We start from the raw sequence: 14,461 nt of genomic DNA, 5'->3' as shown, positions 1-14,461 counted from the left end.
TTGTTATACTCTTTAAAGTGCTACATGACTACGGTTTGGTTTTATTAGAATACAGACTAACATGGCTACATCTCTGTTCCTATTGGTAATTGCCCAGTTCTGTTCATTCCCTTGGAAGTGTCTGGTAGTGGCCCATGCTGGAAGGTAGGGTATGGGCTAAATGGATCATCGATCTGACTCAGAATGACCTTTTTGATTCTCAACAAGCACAAGTCAATTCTCATCAGTACTCTAGGAGTATGCTTGGAGTAAAAATAGAACCTAACTTTCCCTCGAGTAGGGCATTTTCTCTTCTTGCCAAAGCAGCTGTCAGAACAGCAAAAAGAGAGCTAGTGAGGCTGCTCACAGGAACAGGGGAGGCGAGTGGGGAACCTAGGCCTGTGCAGCTCATAAAAGGGCTGGGCGAAGCTGGACTCCACTCGGCTGAATCGCCAAGCTCCCAAGTGGCATTACTGGCAGGCTTTGCAGCACAGTTCCAGCCTGACATGTTGCTCCCAACAGTCCGTAGGAATGGTGACTGTTACGCAAGACCTCAATGTGCGGGAAGGGGCTGTTGGGTATCAAAGAGGATGTAGGGAACCTCGACATTTCAGTTAGGATGCAAACGATGCCCCTTTTCTCCAGAAAAAGGGGCAAAGTATTTCAGAGGAAGAAGAGGGGCAATTCGAAGACATGGCACCGTGAGAAGAAGGAACCGACACTTTGAGCAGCTGCAAACAACCCAGTGAGCACTGGAGACCCCTTACCTGCATACAGTTTGTGAACATGACACAGACAGACATGAGCTTGGAAAAAATCTTCAGCAGCTCAGGATTTGTTAGCATGCAGTCCTTTAGACAATTATCCAGAAAGCTCGTATGGTGGCTCAGGACATCATCAATATTGGAAGCCTGTTACAGGACAAACACCACACCAATCAATTCGTTATGCTAATTGCTCTCCGGTACTGAGAAGATTCTAATGCTTAAAATGTAGGTTAGAGTCAGACAGGAAGTGTGTTATCGGAGCAAAATGAGATTGGGAAATGCCAACTTTTCTGTTTTTAGCCATCTCAACTGATACGGTTTCAAGTTTTAACAAGTTACATTCAGGTAAAACCCTACAGGGACTCAAGACGTGCGCATCTTACCACCACAAATCAAGTCCTGGGAAGGGCATTATAATAACAGACCCAAGATATTGGCTCAGACTTCTCAGAGCCAACAAGGGTTAAAAGCACAACACCTTTCCCAGAACTAGAACAGGGATAAATCGCACCTCCTGATGAGTGAGAGATGTCGGTTCTTTCTTTACGCTAAAGAGTTCCTTTTCATGAAGCAGACTCGTGAGACAGGGCTCGGACACAGAAAACAGGGGTGTGGAGGAGATATAGAAGGGAAAAAGAGACTGGCACTAGATGGAAAGGGACTGCCTTTCCCTGTCGTCATTTCTAAACCTCACAGATCCTAATTCACACAATGCCAGGTAGGGAAAAACTGGCCCAAACAATCCCAAAGGGTAATTAAGAAGTAGTTCTCTGCTCCAATCCTGTACTGCAATGCATGCTCTATTGATATCAATAGAAGTTTTGCCCAGGTGCTTGGGTAGCTCTAAACCCTTGCTGTCAATTCCCTTGCAAGCTTGTTATGTGTGTTTTTCATAGCAAATCATGGCCAGGGTGATCCTGTTTCATAACCCATGGTACTAAACAAAAGCAATGTGTATGCAAAGCAACCTTCAGTACTCTAGACTCACATGAACAGAGAACTGAGCATACCAAAGAAATATATACAAATATTTTACATTTCAATATGTAGCTTAAGTACTTGAGATCTGATTTTTTTCTTATACAAAAGGGTAAGGAGGACAGTTCGGGGACTTGGTATTCTTGTCCAAGGGGCCACAGATCAAACCACAAAACTCACCGATTTCAGGTTCTTCTCAAGGATATGCCATGTTGGTTCCATCACCTCAAACATCATGTAGTACTGGATATTCTGTACAAAATTCAGCATCCGCTGTCGAAGTGTGAAAGCACCAGCAAACCTAAAAGAGACAACGAGGAACAGGAACACCTGACAGGGAGTTGTGTGTGGGAGACCTCCAGGTGAAGGAAAGGGATTACGGGACCCCTGAGGTAAGTGGCTGCCTGTAGTATGTGTGTGTTTGTCTTTGAGGTGTTACTTGCTGTTTGCCTGAAAGATACCGTGTGCTGAGCTCTTGTTTGTCTGTATGGAGAGCCATGTTAAGTCTAAGGTCAGTACTGGGCAAGTTAGTTGAAATAAAGTAAAGGATAAAATTGTCAGACACACTGATGAACGTAATTTGTTGGGAAAAAGTCAACATGGTTTCTGTAAAGGGAAATCATGCCTCACTAATCTCGGAGAGTTCCTGGAGGGGTTCGAAAAGCACGTGACCAAGGGGGGATCCCGTGGATATAGTGAACTTAGATTTCCAGAAAGCCTTTGACAAGGTCCCTCACCAAAGGCTCTTAAGTAAAGTAAGTTGCCATAGAATAAGAGTGAGGGTCCTCTCATGGACTGATAACTGATTCCAAGACAGGAAACAAAGGGTAAGAATACATGGTCAGTTTTCAGAATGCAGAGTGGTAACTTGTGGTGTTCCCCAAGGGTCTGTGCTGGGACCAATCCTAGCCAACCTATTTATTATCTGCAGAAAGGGGTACACACTGAGCTGTCAAAAACTGCTGAGGATACTAAACTGCGCAAGATAGTTGAGAACACAGTAGACTGTGAGGAGCTTCAAAAAGATCTCACATAACTAAGTGTTTGGGCAACCAAAGAAATTACATTTAAAGAAAATGTAATTTCTTTACAATTATGTAAAATGTAAATTCTTGGAAAAAAGAATCTCAACTATACATACAAAATGATGGGGACTAATTTAGCTATAACCAGTCAAGAGAGAGCTCTTGGAGTCATTGTAGATCGAGTAGATAGTTCTCTGTAAAAAATGGGCAGCAAAAGTCAAAAAGCAAACAAACAAACAATGTTACGAAACATCAAAAACGTGCTAGAGAAAATAGAGAATAATTTATGGCCTCTGTATAAATCCATGGTACACCCACATCTTGAATACTGCATGCAGATGTGGTCACCTCATGTCAAAAAAGATATATTGGCATTGGAAAAGGTTCGTAAAGGGCAACAAAAATGGTCAGGGTTTTGGAACAGATGCCATATGAAGAGAGATTAAAGAGATCGGGACTTGGCAGATTAGAGAACAAGAGACTAAGGGAGGATATAATAGACAGCTATAAAATCACAACTTATGTGGAGAAAGTGAATAAGAAACTTATTTGTTCCCATAAGAACTAGGGGTTGCCAAATTATATGAGTGAGTAGCAGGTGTGAAACTAACAAAATGAAAACAAAAAGGCAGTCCAGTAGCACTTTAAAGACGAACAAAATAATTTATTAGGTGTTGAGCTTTCATGGGACAGACCCAAGCTCACCGCCTAATAAATTATTTTGTTAGTCTATATTCTATCAAAACAAAAAGGCAGTCCAGTAGCACTTTAAAGACTAACGGGGCTCTCTCTCTGTTACTATGTAACAAAATGAAGTTTTTGGTCACACACAACACATGGTAGGCCTGTGAAACTTCTTTCCAGAGGAGATCATGAAGACCAAGACTTTAACAGAGTTCAAAAATGAACTAGGTAAATTCATGGACATTAAGTCCATCAATGGGTATTAGCCAGGATGGGGAGGAATGGCATCCCTAACTTCTGTTTGTCTGAGGCTGGAAATGGATGACAGGAGAAGGATCACTTGACGGTTACCTATTCTGTTCACTCTCTCTGAGGCACCTGGCATTGACCGCTATCGGAAGATAGGATACTGGGCTGGATGGACCTTTTCCCTGACCCATATGTCAGTTCTTCTGTAAACAGCAGCAAGCTTTGAGATAGCCTTTGACTTGGAAGAGGCAGGTGAAGCACAACTATGGACAAGCATCCGGAATGCAGTAAAGTCCTTTCTTCTGAAATCACAATTTGACACTACTACCTGTAGTCTCTAATCAGAACTGCAGTGATGCAGATATGCCTGCAGTGAAGATGGTTTAGACTGAACAGTAAAACTCCTTTCAATCTGTCCTGCACCTATGCGCTCCCTATCTCGTGCCTTACCTCAGGGCTCCCTAGTGCTATGTAGGCAAACTTGTCTTCAGTTCCTTCTCTACCCACAGAGCCCCTTATCGATAACTCCAAAGTAGAGGGAAAGAGGGATGGTCATGGAGCTCCCATTGAGGGACACATCTTGAGGAACCACAATTACAGCACAAAATGAGTAACTCTTTCTTTTTCTGGTACTGTCCCTATAGGTGCTTCACTGTTGGCGAATCTACAGCAATATCTCTGATTGCGGAACGTGGCTTCAGAGTTGAGTCTATTACCGATGCTAATACTGTGGAGCCAAACATGGCGTCAGATGCTGAGTTATGGGTAATTGCGTGTGTTCTCAAAATGTATGGGCAGATGCTCGAGGTGCCGTGCTGTGTATTTCTGTAATGGAAGCTGCAATATGTATAATGATTTAGCAAAGGAACCAGAACAAGGGAAATTAAAAATCTGTAACCGCTAACAAGGGAAACAAAAAAAAGGCCTTCACAATGCTGCAGTTGGAGGAAAAAAACCATACCACTTAGCTGAATGCAGCGAGTACTCCTTAGCAGCCTTGTTGCTGATCCAAACATTGCACAACTGTCTCTCCACATGCTTGCAATAGAACATGTGTCTGAAAAGCATCTGGTATCGGGTTAAAGCTTTCCTGGAAAAGAACACAGGCACAAAGCAAAAATAAAGATTAAATCCCATTCCAAATAGCAGACAAGATACGGTTGCTCCATATTCGCTACATAAAACAAAAGCATCAAAGCAAGGAAATCAAAAGCTCAGGTCTCTAACTTGACATACCTTCTACTCCTCCATCCAGAGATGCACAACTCACTACTAAAGCAACCACAAGCATAACTGCCTTATCAGGAAGGCCAGCCATCCAGCACCCCTCCTCCACAAACTCCCCAATACTATGAACAGCCAGCTCTCCCCGGCCCCACCTGACAGTTCTAGAAAATCGCTCATGCCTGTTTGGGGAAGGAGTACCGGAAGGCTGGCAGATGCCAAAGCGTGCAACGGTGCACCAACTACACTAAAAATTCATGTCATCCTTCAACTTTTCACCAAGATTTTTTAGAGCAAAAGAAGAAACGCGTGTGGCCAAGGACCAGGATCCGGACACAGTGATAGCCGCTCTATTTGTCGTCACTGGTCTGGGGCGGGGGGGGGGCAGAGGTGGAAGTGGGCTGGCATTTAATATCTTTGGGCACCGAACGTTGAGTGCCTCACTGAGGAGCTTGTGCCCCACTCAAAAGAGTTCTAAAGCTCCATAGCAGAGACCTGCGTCCCAAAAGCAGAAACGTGAAGTAGGTTTTTGGGGTTCATCCGCCACCGCAAGGATTGTAGAACCTCTGCGGCTGGCAACACCCTCTTGTGAACAGTGTGTTTCATTTGCATATATACTGTCATCAGCCAACGTTGGAGGCAGCGGAAATGCAGCCTGGTACTTTGTACTACAGAAGTACTGGCAGCCGTGTGGCCCAAAATCTAAAGGCAAGTTATCCCCTGTACTGTAGGGCTGCGTATCAGGGTTTGTATTAGCGACTGAATGGTGTGAAAACAAGGAGCAGGGAGGTACACTCCCGCTGTGGGAGAATCAAGGCGGGTCCCTATAAATTCTACGTCCTCCGTGGGTTCGGTGGTTGATTTCCGGAAATTGATGATAAAGCCCGGAGACTGAAATGTCTTTGTGGTAATGTCCACTATGTGAAGGACATCCGCCCTTGAGTGTCCCTTCACTAGGCAATCATCCAGGTATGGAAAGATAAAGACATCCACGCAGCGTAGATAAGCCAATACCACCGACAGGGTCTTTATGAAAACTCTGGGTGCCGACGAAAGGCCAAAGGGCAGGGCTTTGTACTGAAACTGTTCCGTGGCCATGGTAATTGTAGCAATGTTGATATTGGCAATACCGCTTCCTTCTATATGGGGGGTGGGTATACATAACCAACGTTCTCAGAGTTGTTCTAGAGTCTTTACTAGCGCTTCGGACCATATCTGCAGACTCAAACGATTTGGACTTCTCCAAGGGGAGGTCTTCCACCTTTGTTTGCAATTCTCTGGGAACACCCAGTGTCTATAACCAGGAGACTCGCCTCATGACCACTGCAGTAGCAGTTATCGTGCAGCTGCGTCTGCAACATCAAGTGCAATTTGGACTCCCATATGTGAGGCAGTATATCCTTCCTAAACTATTGGATTTCAAAATAGGTTTATCATCATCTGGGAGATATTCCATTAGGGATGTCAGTTTCGTGTAGTTATGGAAGTTGCGATTGGAAAGGTGTGCGGCATAATCAGCCATACGTAATAATAAGGTGGAAGATGAATACACCTTTTGCTCGAATAAGGCAAGTGTCTTAGCTTCCTTGTCAGATACCATAGATTTGTATTGTGGTGTCTTTGACCCTTGCTGCAAGGACTCCACCACGAGAGAGTTTGGCTGAGAGTTCCATACCCTTCGATGGGATGAAGTACTTTTTATCCGTTCTCTTATTGGTTGGTGGAATAGAGGCAGGCGATCTGTTGACATCATCTAGCAGAATGGCCATCTTAGATGATGTCAGGGCCTCAGCTTCTTTAAAAGCCTATGCCGTTTTTCCTGAACCTCCACAACCTGTATGTCCTTTGTCTCAGCAACCCTCTTAAAGAGCTCCTAAAATTGCCTCAGGTTGTCAGGAGGGGATATGTCCACCAGGGACAACTGCCTCATCTGGAGATGATGAAGAGACATTGGTTTGATAGGCCCCCATCTGTTCCTCCACAATTTCTTCTGATTGTTCCCCTGTGAGTTCTGACGAAGCAGTAAGCACTGCCTCTGAACATTCTCCTGAAGTGGAAAATCGGTGTCTCTTTGGAGGTGGGGATGTAGAACGTCCGTAAGAGGGACGTGATTCTGAAGATCTGTCCCTGGATCTATGGTAATAATGTCCCCGATGATAGTCCTCGCAACGATTTGAGCCAGGGTAATAGCAAAATCATGATCCCAGTGAGGATGAGCAGGATTGCGAGTGCCTTCTATGAGGATGGTGGTGGAAGGAGTAAGGTAAATGAAATCATCTTGACGACGGAGAAGGAGATAGACATACCTGAAGGGAGTATTCAAAAGAGTGGTATGGTTGCTGTAAAGTAGGCAATGGAGGCCTGAGCCCAGGAGAATGAGGCCTTAGAAAAGGAGATGGAGGTCTAAGAAATGGTGATGGAGGCATCGGAGGCTGTTCTGGTTTAACTGGCTACGGGGGAGAGTTAGGAGATAACGGTGAGGACATGTTGACCAGGTCAGGAGAAGGGCTACGGTGCCGTGTTTTGGTTTGCGCTTACCTGGTTTGTTGAACAGTGTGGCAGTCAGAGGCTGAAGGCTACGTTGCCAACTGAACCAGAGCTGAGATGATTGGTAACATACTCGGTGCCGTACGGATTCTGCAGAATCCGTCGGTGACGTTGGTTTTGTCGTTGTCAGTGCCGGCCTCGGTTCCGATGTTTTCAGTGAGGGTTCCGTAAGTACCAAGGTCTTTGGTATCATGGGTCCACGTTCCGAGTCCTCCGGTGCTGACGTTACTCTCTGTGCTGGAGATGATTGTCTCGGTGCCGCAATTTCTGCTGCTGGCTGTTTTGAGACACGTGAACTCCTCGGTTCCGAGGCGTCTGGTCTGTAGCTGCTGACTTCTGCTCTTTAGGCCATTTGTCCCCTTTAGGTGCAGAGGGGTCATGGCTTTCAGTCTCACTCATCCTGCTTGCAGGTAGTACTGACAAGGATCGAGTAGGAGATCATCTCTTTTTCTTGTGGCCTGGGGAAGCCTCTGAAGCCACTTTGTGCTTCTAAAGGTACTGACCAACCCGTCACGGGGTGTTGGCTCACAGGTCGTAGGCTGAAGAGCCTTATTGAAGAGAATCATCTTGGGCCTCTTTCCTGGCCCTTGCAGTTAGCTCAGAGCAGTGGGGACATTTCTGAGGCACATGGGCCTCCCCCAGGCAGTGGATGCATTTGTTATGGCCATCAGAGGCCAGCATAGCTTTGTGGCACGAGTCACACTTTTTAAAGTCTGCCGCAGGCACTCTCTCTCTCTTTTCTTCATCCTCTTTTTTTTAAACGAGCAACAAACAGTACTTAACTAGAGTAAACAGAAGTTAGCAGCCGATAAGAAAAACTTCTAAGTAACTCTTAAAACTTGCTATATAAGTTCTCCTTTGTCTCCTCTCTCTCTCTCTTTATTCTACATAATTATCCAAGAAAAAAAAGAGTTTAAAAAAAAAAGTTCAAAAAGGTAAAAGACAAAACTATTAACATGTGAATTCAACTTTCTTTCAGGCGTGCATTGGAGCACAAGCGAAGTCCATCTGCAGCCACTGGCAGTTGAGAGGAACCGGCTTGGACTGGATTGCGCAAGTGACAAAGTGTGAAGGGCCCAGTGCACTCCTGCATGTGCAAGGTCCAACTAACTACAGCTCAAAAATTTCCAAACTGCGGTGTCAGGGTGAGCCCGATTCCTGACGTGGAGCAACCACGGGGACCACTCGAAGAAGCATAATTTCAAAAATGAAAGAAATCCCACAAACCTGTTCATTTTTAAAACATGTGGCCCAAATTAAAGCATATACAATTTTGGTCACTTATTAATAGCTAGCTGTGTGACCCCTGGAGAACTCATTTTATTCCTTGCAGTTGAAAGAGTAACATTCCATCTGCTAGGACAGGTGTGTGCAAAGGGGGGAGCAGGCCCCCTCAGGGGAAGGCATGAGATTTTGTACTTGGGGGCGGGGGAGGCAGCATGATCAAGCTGCTGGGTCTCAGGCTCATCCATTTCTATACCGGTTAATAACGTTTTTACATTCTACGTAATTATTTTCTTACACATGCAGAAAGGGCTTTTTTCATAAGAACATAACCAAATTTCCATCGGTTGGGATTACATTAGACAAGCTGGGGGGCCCTGCTAATTGCAGAGACGAAAAGTGGGGCCCGACGTAAAAAATTTGCTCACCCCTGTTCCTGGGTGTCATAGGCAGGACCGTCAGCACTTGCAGATGAAAGCAGAAGACTGTGCCACAGCTTGAGGGGAATTTTCAAACCCTCATCACTTGGTCAAATAAAAACCAATTTTGAACAAAACACTCAAGGCATTCCTCAGTGACAATGGTTTACCTGTACTGCCCCCTCCTGTTTGGTACTACAGTTATGACAGAAGCACTGCTTTAAAAAATAATGGGTCAAATGGATTTCTCCAACACTTGTACCATTCAAAGAACAGCTGATCCATTTGCTCAAACTTTAAAACAAGGGTCTCAAACGCCTGGCTAGCTGGAACGGTTGCGTAATCCAGACTCAGAGTCCTTGCTGGCCGGTGGGGAGGGAGCTGGGGCCTGTCCGTTCTTGTCGCCCAAGACCGGTCTCTTCCCACCGCTGCACCCGTCTCCCCCTCGGCATCTCACTCCCCCCACCCTGCAGACGCAGCCAAACGGATTAGTGGAGGAACCTGGTGTGTCATGGCGGCAGTGGCTGTCCCCCACCCCCCGCGGTGGCAGGAGTCACTGGGAAGTGGAGCGCAATCAGCAGGTGTACTCTCTGTACTTCCCCATGGCCCCTACTGGAGCAGGGAGTGCAGGAGGTCCAGCCGCTGCTGCAGCCCTGCATCAAGCCCCTCCAGTAATCCCCAAGGCTGCATCCCTCAGAGAATGTGGTGCCATGGGGGGAAAAGGGACCACTGGTGGGAAGGGGCGGGGTTTGGGCAACAGGAATGGACTGGCCCCACCCCCAGAGCGGTGGGACCTCAGGCTGGACTGAGCAACTCCTCCAGGTAGGGGTGGTGCGTTGAGTGAGAGTTTGAGATGCCTACTTTAAAACAAAAGCTCACCTTCAAGCACAGACCTGACCTGAAATACTTCTGCCTGAGAGCAAAGATTTCAGAAAGGCAGAGTGACTGACAATAGAGGACTATCAGGGTCACACTTGTAATACTTAAGAAATTTTAAGTTGAAAATGCTAGCAGCATCATTTATGTTTTTATATAGTTTAAAATAGCAGCCTGACATTTTAAAGATACCGCAGATGTTTTTGTCATTTAAACAACCATCTGACATGGTTTAAGAATCTACCAGGCAGAGCAAATGGAAGTAAATGACCTCAGTTCTACTCCTTTACATAATCACTAACCCAGGTCGCCTGCATCTTGGAAGAGACATTCTGCTGTTTTGCTTTTAGAAATACTGTATGCGTTCTGTGCAGAAGTAGGTTTGCGTTTTAACTTGCCGGGTTATTACCTACCTGTTTATAATGAGTGACAAAGGCCATTTGACAATGTAATCAAAAGAAAATGCTTCCAGGCCACTGAGAGTGAGTTCTGTAGGATCAGCATTGATAATGGCCTTTTCCTGTTTAGTTTCAATGGCCAGAACTCTCAAGAGCTGCGTAATGAGATCATGGGGCATCAGATCAATCTGCAAAGAAACAAAGAGCAGGAAAAAGTGCTGCTGTACATTTTCTATTATTGGTTAGCTGTAGATATGTGTACCAATAAGACTGGCCTGAATTCACTGTATGGAGTGTTGTTAAATTAATTTCCAAATCTTCAAATCAACACCCAAACAAGTAGGGTTGCCAATCAAGCACCATTCACTTGTGTGATTGATTTCAATTGGTATTCTATTGTTTAACAGTGTGATGAATCACAATTATTTTTTTGAATTAATGAACTATTTGGATGATTTTCTACATTCTCAAATATATTTATTTATTTCTGCAGTAAACTCCGCCTTAACTGGCAATCTATCATCCAGAACTCTGAAATAACCAGCATTTTAAGCACAAGTAAATTTTAGTTACATTTTCCATAATTACAGTATAGTGAAAGTAAATACAAATGAATACAGCAAATACTGTATAAGTTTACAGTGTACAATACTACCATTGATGGTAAATAAAGCACTCTGCATACATTGTTTGTTTCTCGATATCTAATTTTGTTTTGCTTTAGTGTTATGCATCGCTAGTTATATCTCTCTATCATCCAGAATATTTGAATATCGAGCAACCTCCCTGTCCCTGGGCTGCTGGATATGAAAGAGTTTACTCTATTTACAACACAGAACAGAAAATGTACAGTGCTCACTTAATATTGTTACAAATATTTGCACAGTAAATATGATAAAAATATTTTTCAATTTATCTCATAAAAGTACTACAGTGCAATCGCTTTATCACGAAAGCGTAACTTACCAATATAGAATTTTGTCACGTAACTGTTTTATTTTTGAGTGCAATGTATACTTTTCAACCTGGGCTGGGTCCCACTTGTTCAGCCCATCGCCCAGACAAACAAGTTTGGTCACAATTTGCAGGAGATAATGTTATCTGCTGCTTGTTCACAATGTCACCTGAAAGTGATAACAAGCCTTTACATGGCACTTCTATAGCTGACATTGTAAGATATTTTTCATTTGCCCCTTCATGAGTTGGCCTCCATGCTGATAATTCTTGTTTTCCAAAAAAAACAATGAAATTTGTGATTGAACAGCTTGGGGAACAAATGTCTGTCTCCTGCTCTGCTTTACCTATTCTACAGTATATTTCATATGGTAACAGTCTCAGATCATGACCCAGCACATGCTCATTTCTGGAATAGTTTCACAGAATTGACAAAATGCAAAAAAGATACTAGTGTAAGATTTCTTAAAACAGTTACAGTACTCGACCAACGTTTTAAGAATCCAAAGTCCCATCCAAAATCTGAGCAGGACAAGATGTGGAGCATGCTTTCACAAGTCTTAAAAGAGCAGCCGTCTGATGTGGAAAATCCTAACCACAAAAAGAAAAAATCAACCTTCTCTTCCTGGCCTCTGACTCAGATGACAAAAATGAACATGGGACGATCTGCTCTGCTTTGTCAGTCATCAGCAAAGATGCATATCTTCTGGAATGGTAGTTGAAACAAAGGGGCACATGAATCTTTAGCACATTTTCATGGAAATCTCTCTCAGTGCTGGCTATAACATTGTCATGCGAACGCTTGTTCTCACTTTCAAGCGATGTTTTAAAGAAGAAATGGGCAGCATTGTTTCCTACAAATTGTAACCAAACTTGTTTGAGCAGCTGGCTGAAAAATAAGTAGGACTGAATTGACTTACAGACTCTGATAACGTACGGGGTGTTGCAAAATTGTACCAACTCTACATTTGCAAGTTGAACTTTCATGATACAAACATTGTCGTCCAATCTCTTTCTCAGGTGAATTGAAAAAATTCTGTTTCTTTTATTTATTTTACAGTGCAAGTATCTGTGATAAAAATATAAAATTGAGCACAGTACACACCGTACCGTGTTCTAATTGAAATCAATATTTGAAAATGTAGAAAATATCTAAAAATATTTAAATAATTTCATAATGCAATTAAAAAGAGAGTCATGTAATTTAAAACATTTAATCACAATTAATCTGAAATAGAGCAGTAAGGCCCATCCACGTTCTAGAAAAATCCCTATGCTTTAAAGAGAATTGTAAAAGCAAAGCAAATAATCCTAGAAATAAATAGGATTGACAGCCCTACAAACAAATAATAGCAACTGATACAGCATCTATCATTGTGCTGATTATGCAAATCAGCAGTGTCAGTTCTGGTGACACGGGAGCATTAACAGACAGAACAATGTTCTTTTTCGTATTTTGTGTAGAAACCCAAGTGGGAAAAACAAGGAGCGCTAAAGATCAAAGATAAGGGATCAAGAAGCTCTAGAGACTTTCGTGCTCAAGTTTCAGAACACACTAGGCAGACCATGGTTCCTCAAATGGGAGGGCAAGCCCCCCTGAAGGGGGGAGGGGGGCAAAAGACAACCCAGCACCCCCCGCCCCCACCCTCACCCCGAGCCTTGCTTCTGGCTCTCAGCCCCTGCGAAAAAGCAGGCAGCCGGTGAAGGGCCACGTGGAGCTAGATGCCTCCTGCAAAGATGACTGAGTGTGGGTTGGAGGAGAGGAGGAGGATGGAGTTAGATGAGGGGCTGGTGGCGCCTAGCTTTAGGGGAGGGGAGGGGCTCAGGCAGACAGCTCCCAGGCAGCTGGGGGGGGCTGATCCCTGGCAAAAAAAGAGGTGGGGGGCATAAGGGTTTCTCAAAAATCAAAAAGGGGGGCGTGATGCTGAAAAGTTTGGGCACCACTGAGGTAGACAGACACTGCTAATTGACTGAAAAACTTCATTATTTTGGGCTATGGGGTTCAGAACTAGGAATGAAAGCTAGAAGTATCCACTCAACAATACTGCTTCCACTTCCTTCTACCACTACCTGTCAACACAGGAGGTCAACAATGAAGGAGGAAGTGAAAAGGAGATTATCCTTAGACAGCAGGGCTCCTTCCATTTATATTTTCTAGGATGACTCACTTTGCTTTTCCAATTCTCTTTAAATCATATGGATTCTTCTAGGACATGGATGGGCCTCACTGCTCTATTTCAGATTTTGTACTTATATAGACTCTTACCTTCAAATCATCTTTAAATGGATCTGTGTTGGCAGTGCTCATTCTCAGGGCCAATTCAAGCAAAGCTTCTAATCTAGTAGGTATAATGTCATCCACAGGCTTTTTCAATTCCTCTTCTGTTAGGTCCATAAAATGAACAAAGAAGTCTCCTTGGTCCATTAGGAAGTAGTGCTTTATAGACCTGCTCAACAAAATGCAAATACAAAAAAGAAGAGAGTTAACTATCTGTAATGCTAAAAATCTACAAAAAAGAGCAAAAGACGTCAACTCTCAGCCAGTATGCAGGCTCCAATCACAGGAAAATCCAGCCTCTGACATACAGTTACATCTATGGAGTCTTCATTTTTCCCCCCACCCTTGGATCCAGATGTTTGCATGTTCAGATCATTATTAAACATATGCCCCATTCCCGGGCAAGAATTCTCTTGAAAACGTGCATCTTACCCTTTCGATCAAGACTCAGGTGTGATTCAGCCTACAGAAGGTTCCGTCCCCCGTGTCTGACAACTTAATCTTTATCTACCCAACTTCATTCCTGCGCAGCATAGCTGTCCTGGGGATGAGGAGATGTCTAAAGTTGCCATACCCTAATCCATTCAAAGCTGTCAGACATAGTATCTTAAACACTACTCTCGTGAAGGAAATGAGTTCCTAAAGCATGTGTTGTATGTTTGCATTGGCTTTAGCTGCTAATGAGATGAACTGCTGTCTGAAGAGTCAACTTCTGCCTTCTTGTGGCAGCTGTGTTTAGCCCAAGGTGCAGTGAACGGCAGTAGCCTAACCTGGGGATGATGAAAACGTGGTCCTTATCAAAAGAGGAGGAAGAAAGCCAGAGATGGATGAGGACATTTTTTCTTTACTTGGCAATTTC

General features: G+C 43.9%; 1 protein-coding gene and 1 long non-coding RNA gene across 2 annotated transcripts in view; one reads left to right on the top strand and one right to left on the bottom strand.

Moving 5' to 3' along the window:
• Window positions 1-14,461, bottom strand: part of TUBGCP2 (tubulin gamma complex component 2) — a 54,052-nt gene that overhangs the window by 10,240 nt on the left and 29,351 nt on the right. The window contains exons 11-15 of the mRNA XM_074999984.1: window positions 13,591-13,771; window positions 10,386-10,558; window positions 4,644-4,772; window positions 1,905-2,025; window positions 747-890 (exon numbers count right to left, since the gene is read on the bottom strand). Of these exons, the coding sequence (XP_074856085.1) occupies window positions 747-890; window positions 1,905-2,025; window positions 4,644-4,772; window positions 10,386-10,558; window positions 13,591-13,771 (748 nt within the window). The remainder of the gene's footprint in view (window positions 1-746; window positions 891-1,904; window positions 2,026-4,643; window positions 4,773-10,385; window positions 10,559-13,590; window positions 13,772-14,461) is intronic.
• On the top strand, window positions 2,037-8,867 carry LOC142015982 (uncharacterized). Its single transcript, XR_012646249.1, has 3 exons — window positions 2,037-3,969; window positions 4,327-4,447; window positions 8,433-8,867. It is a non-coding gene; the product is annotated as an uncharacterized LOC142015982 (long non-coding RNA).

The sequence above is a fragment of the Carettochelys insculpta genome, chromosome 7 (assembly GCF_033958435.1).
Source record: "Carettochelys insculpta isolate YL-2023 chromosome 7, ASM3395843v1, whole genome shotgun sequence".
In the NCBI taxonomy this organism is placed as follows: Eukaryota; Metazoa; Chordata; order Testudines; family Carettochelyidae; genus Carettochelys; species Carettochelys insculpta.
Note: the sequence above shows the minus strand (reverse complement) of the source record. Positions and strands in the feature narration are given on the sequence as shown.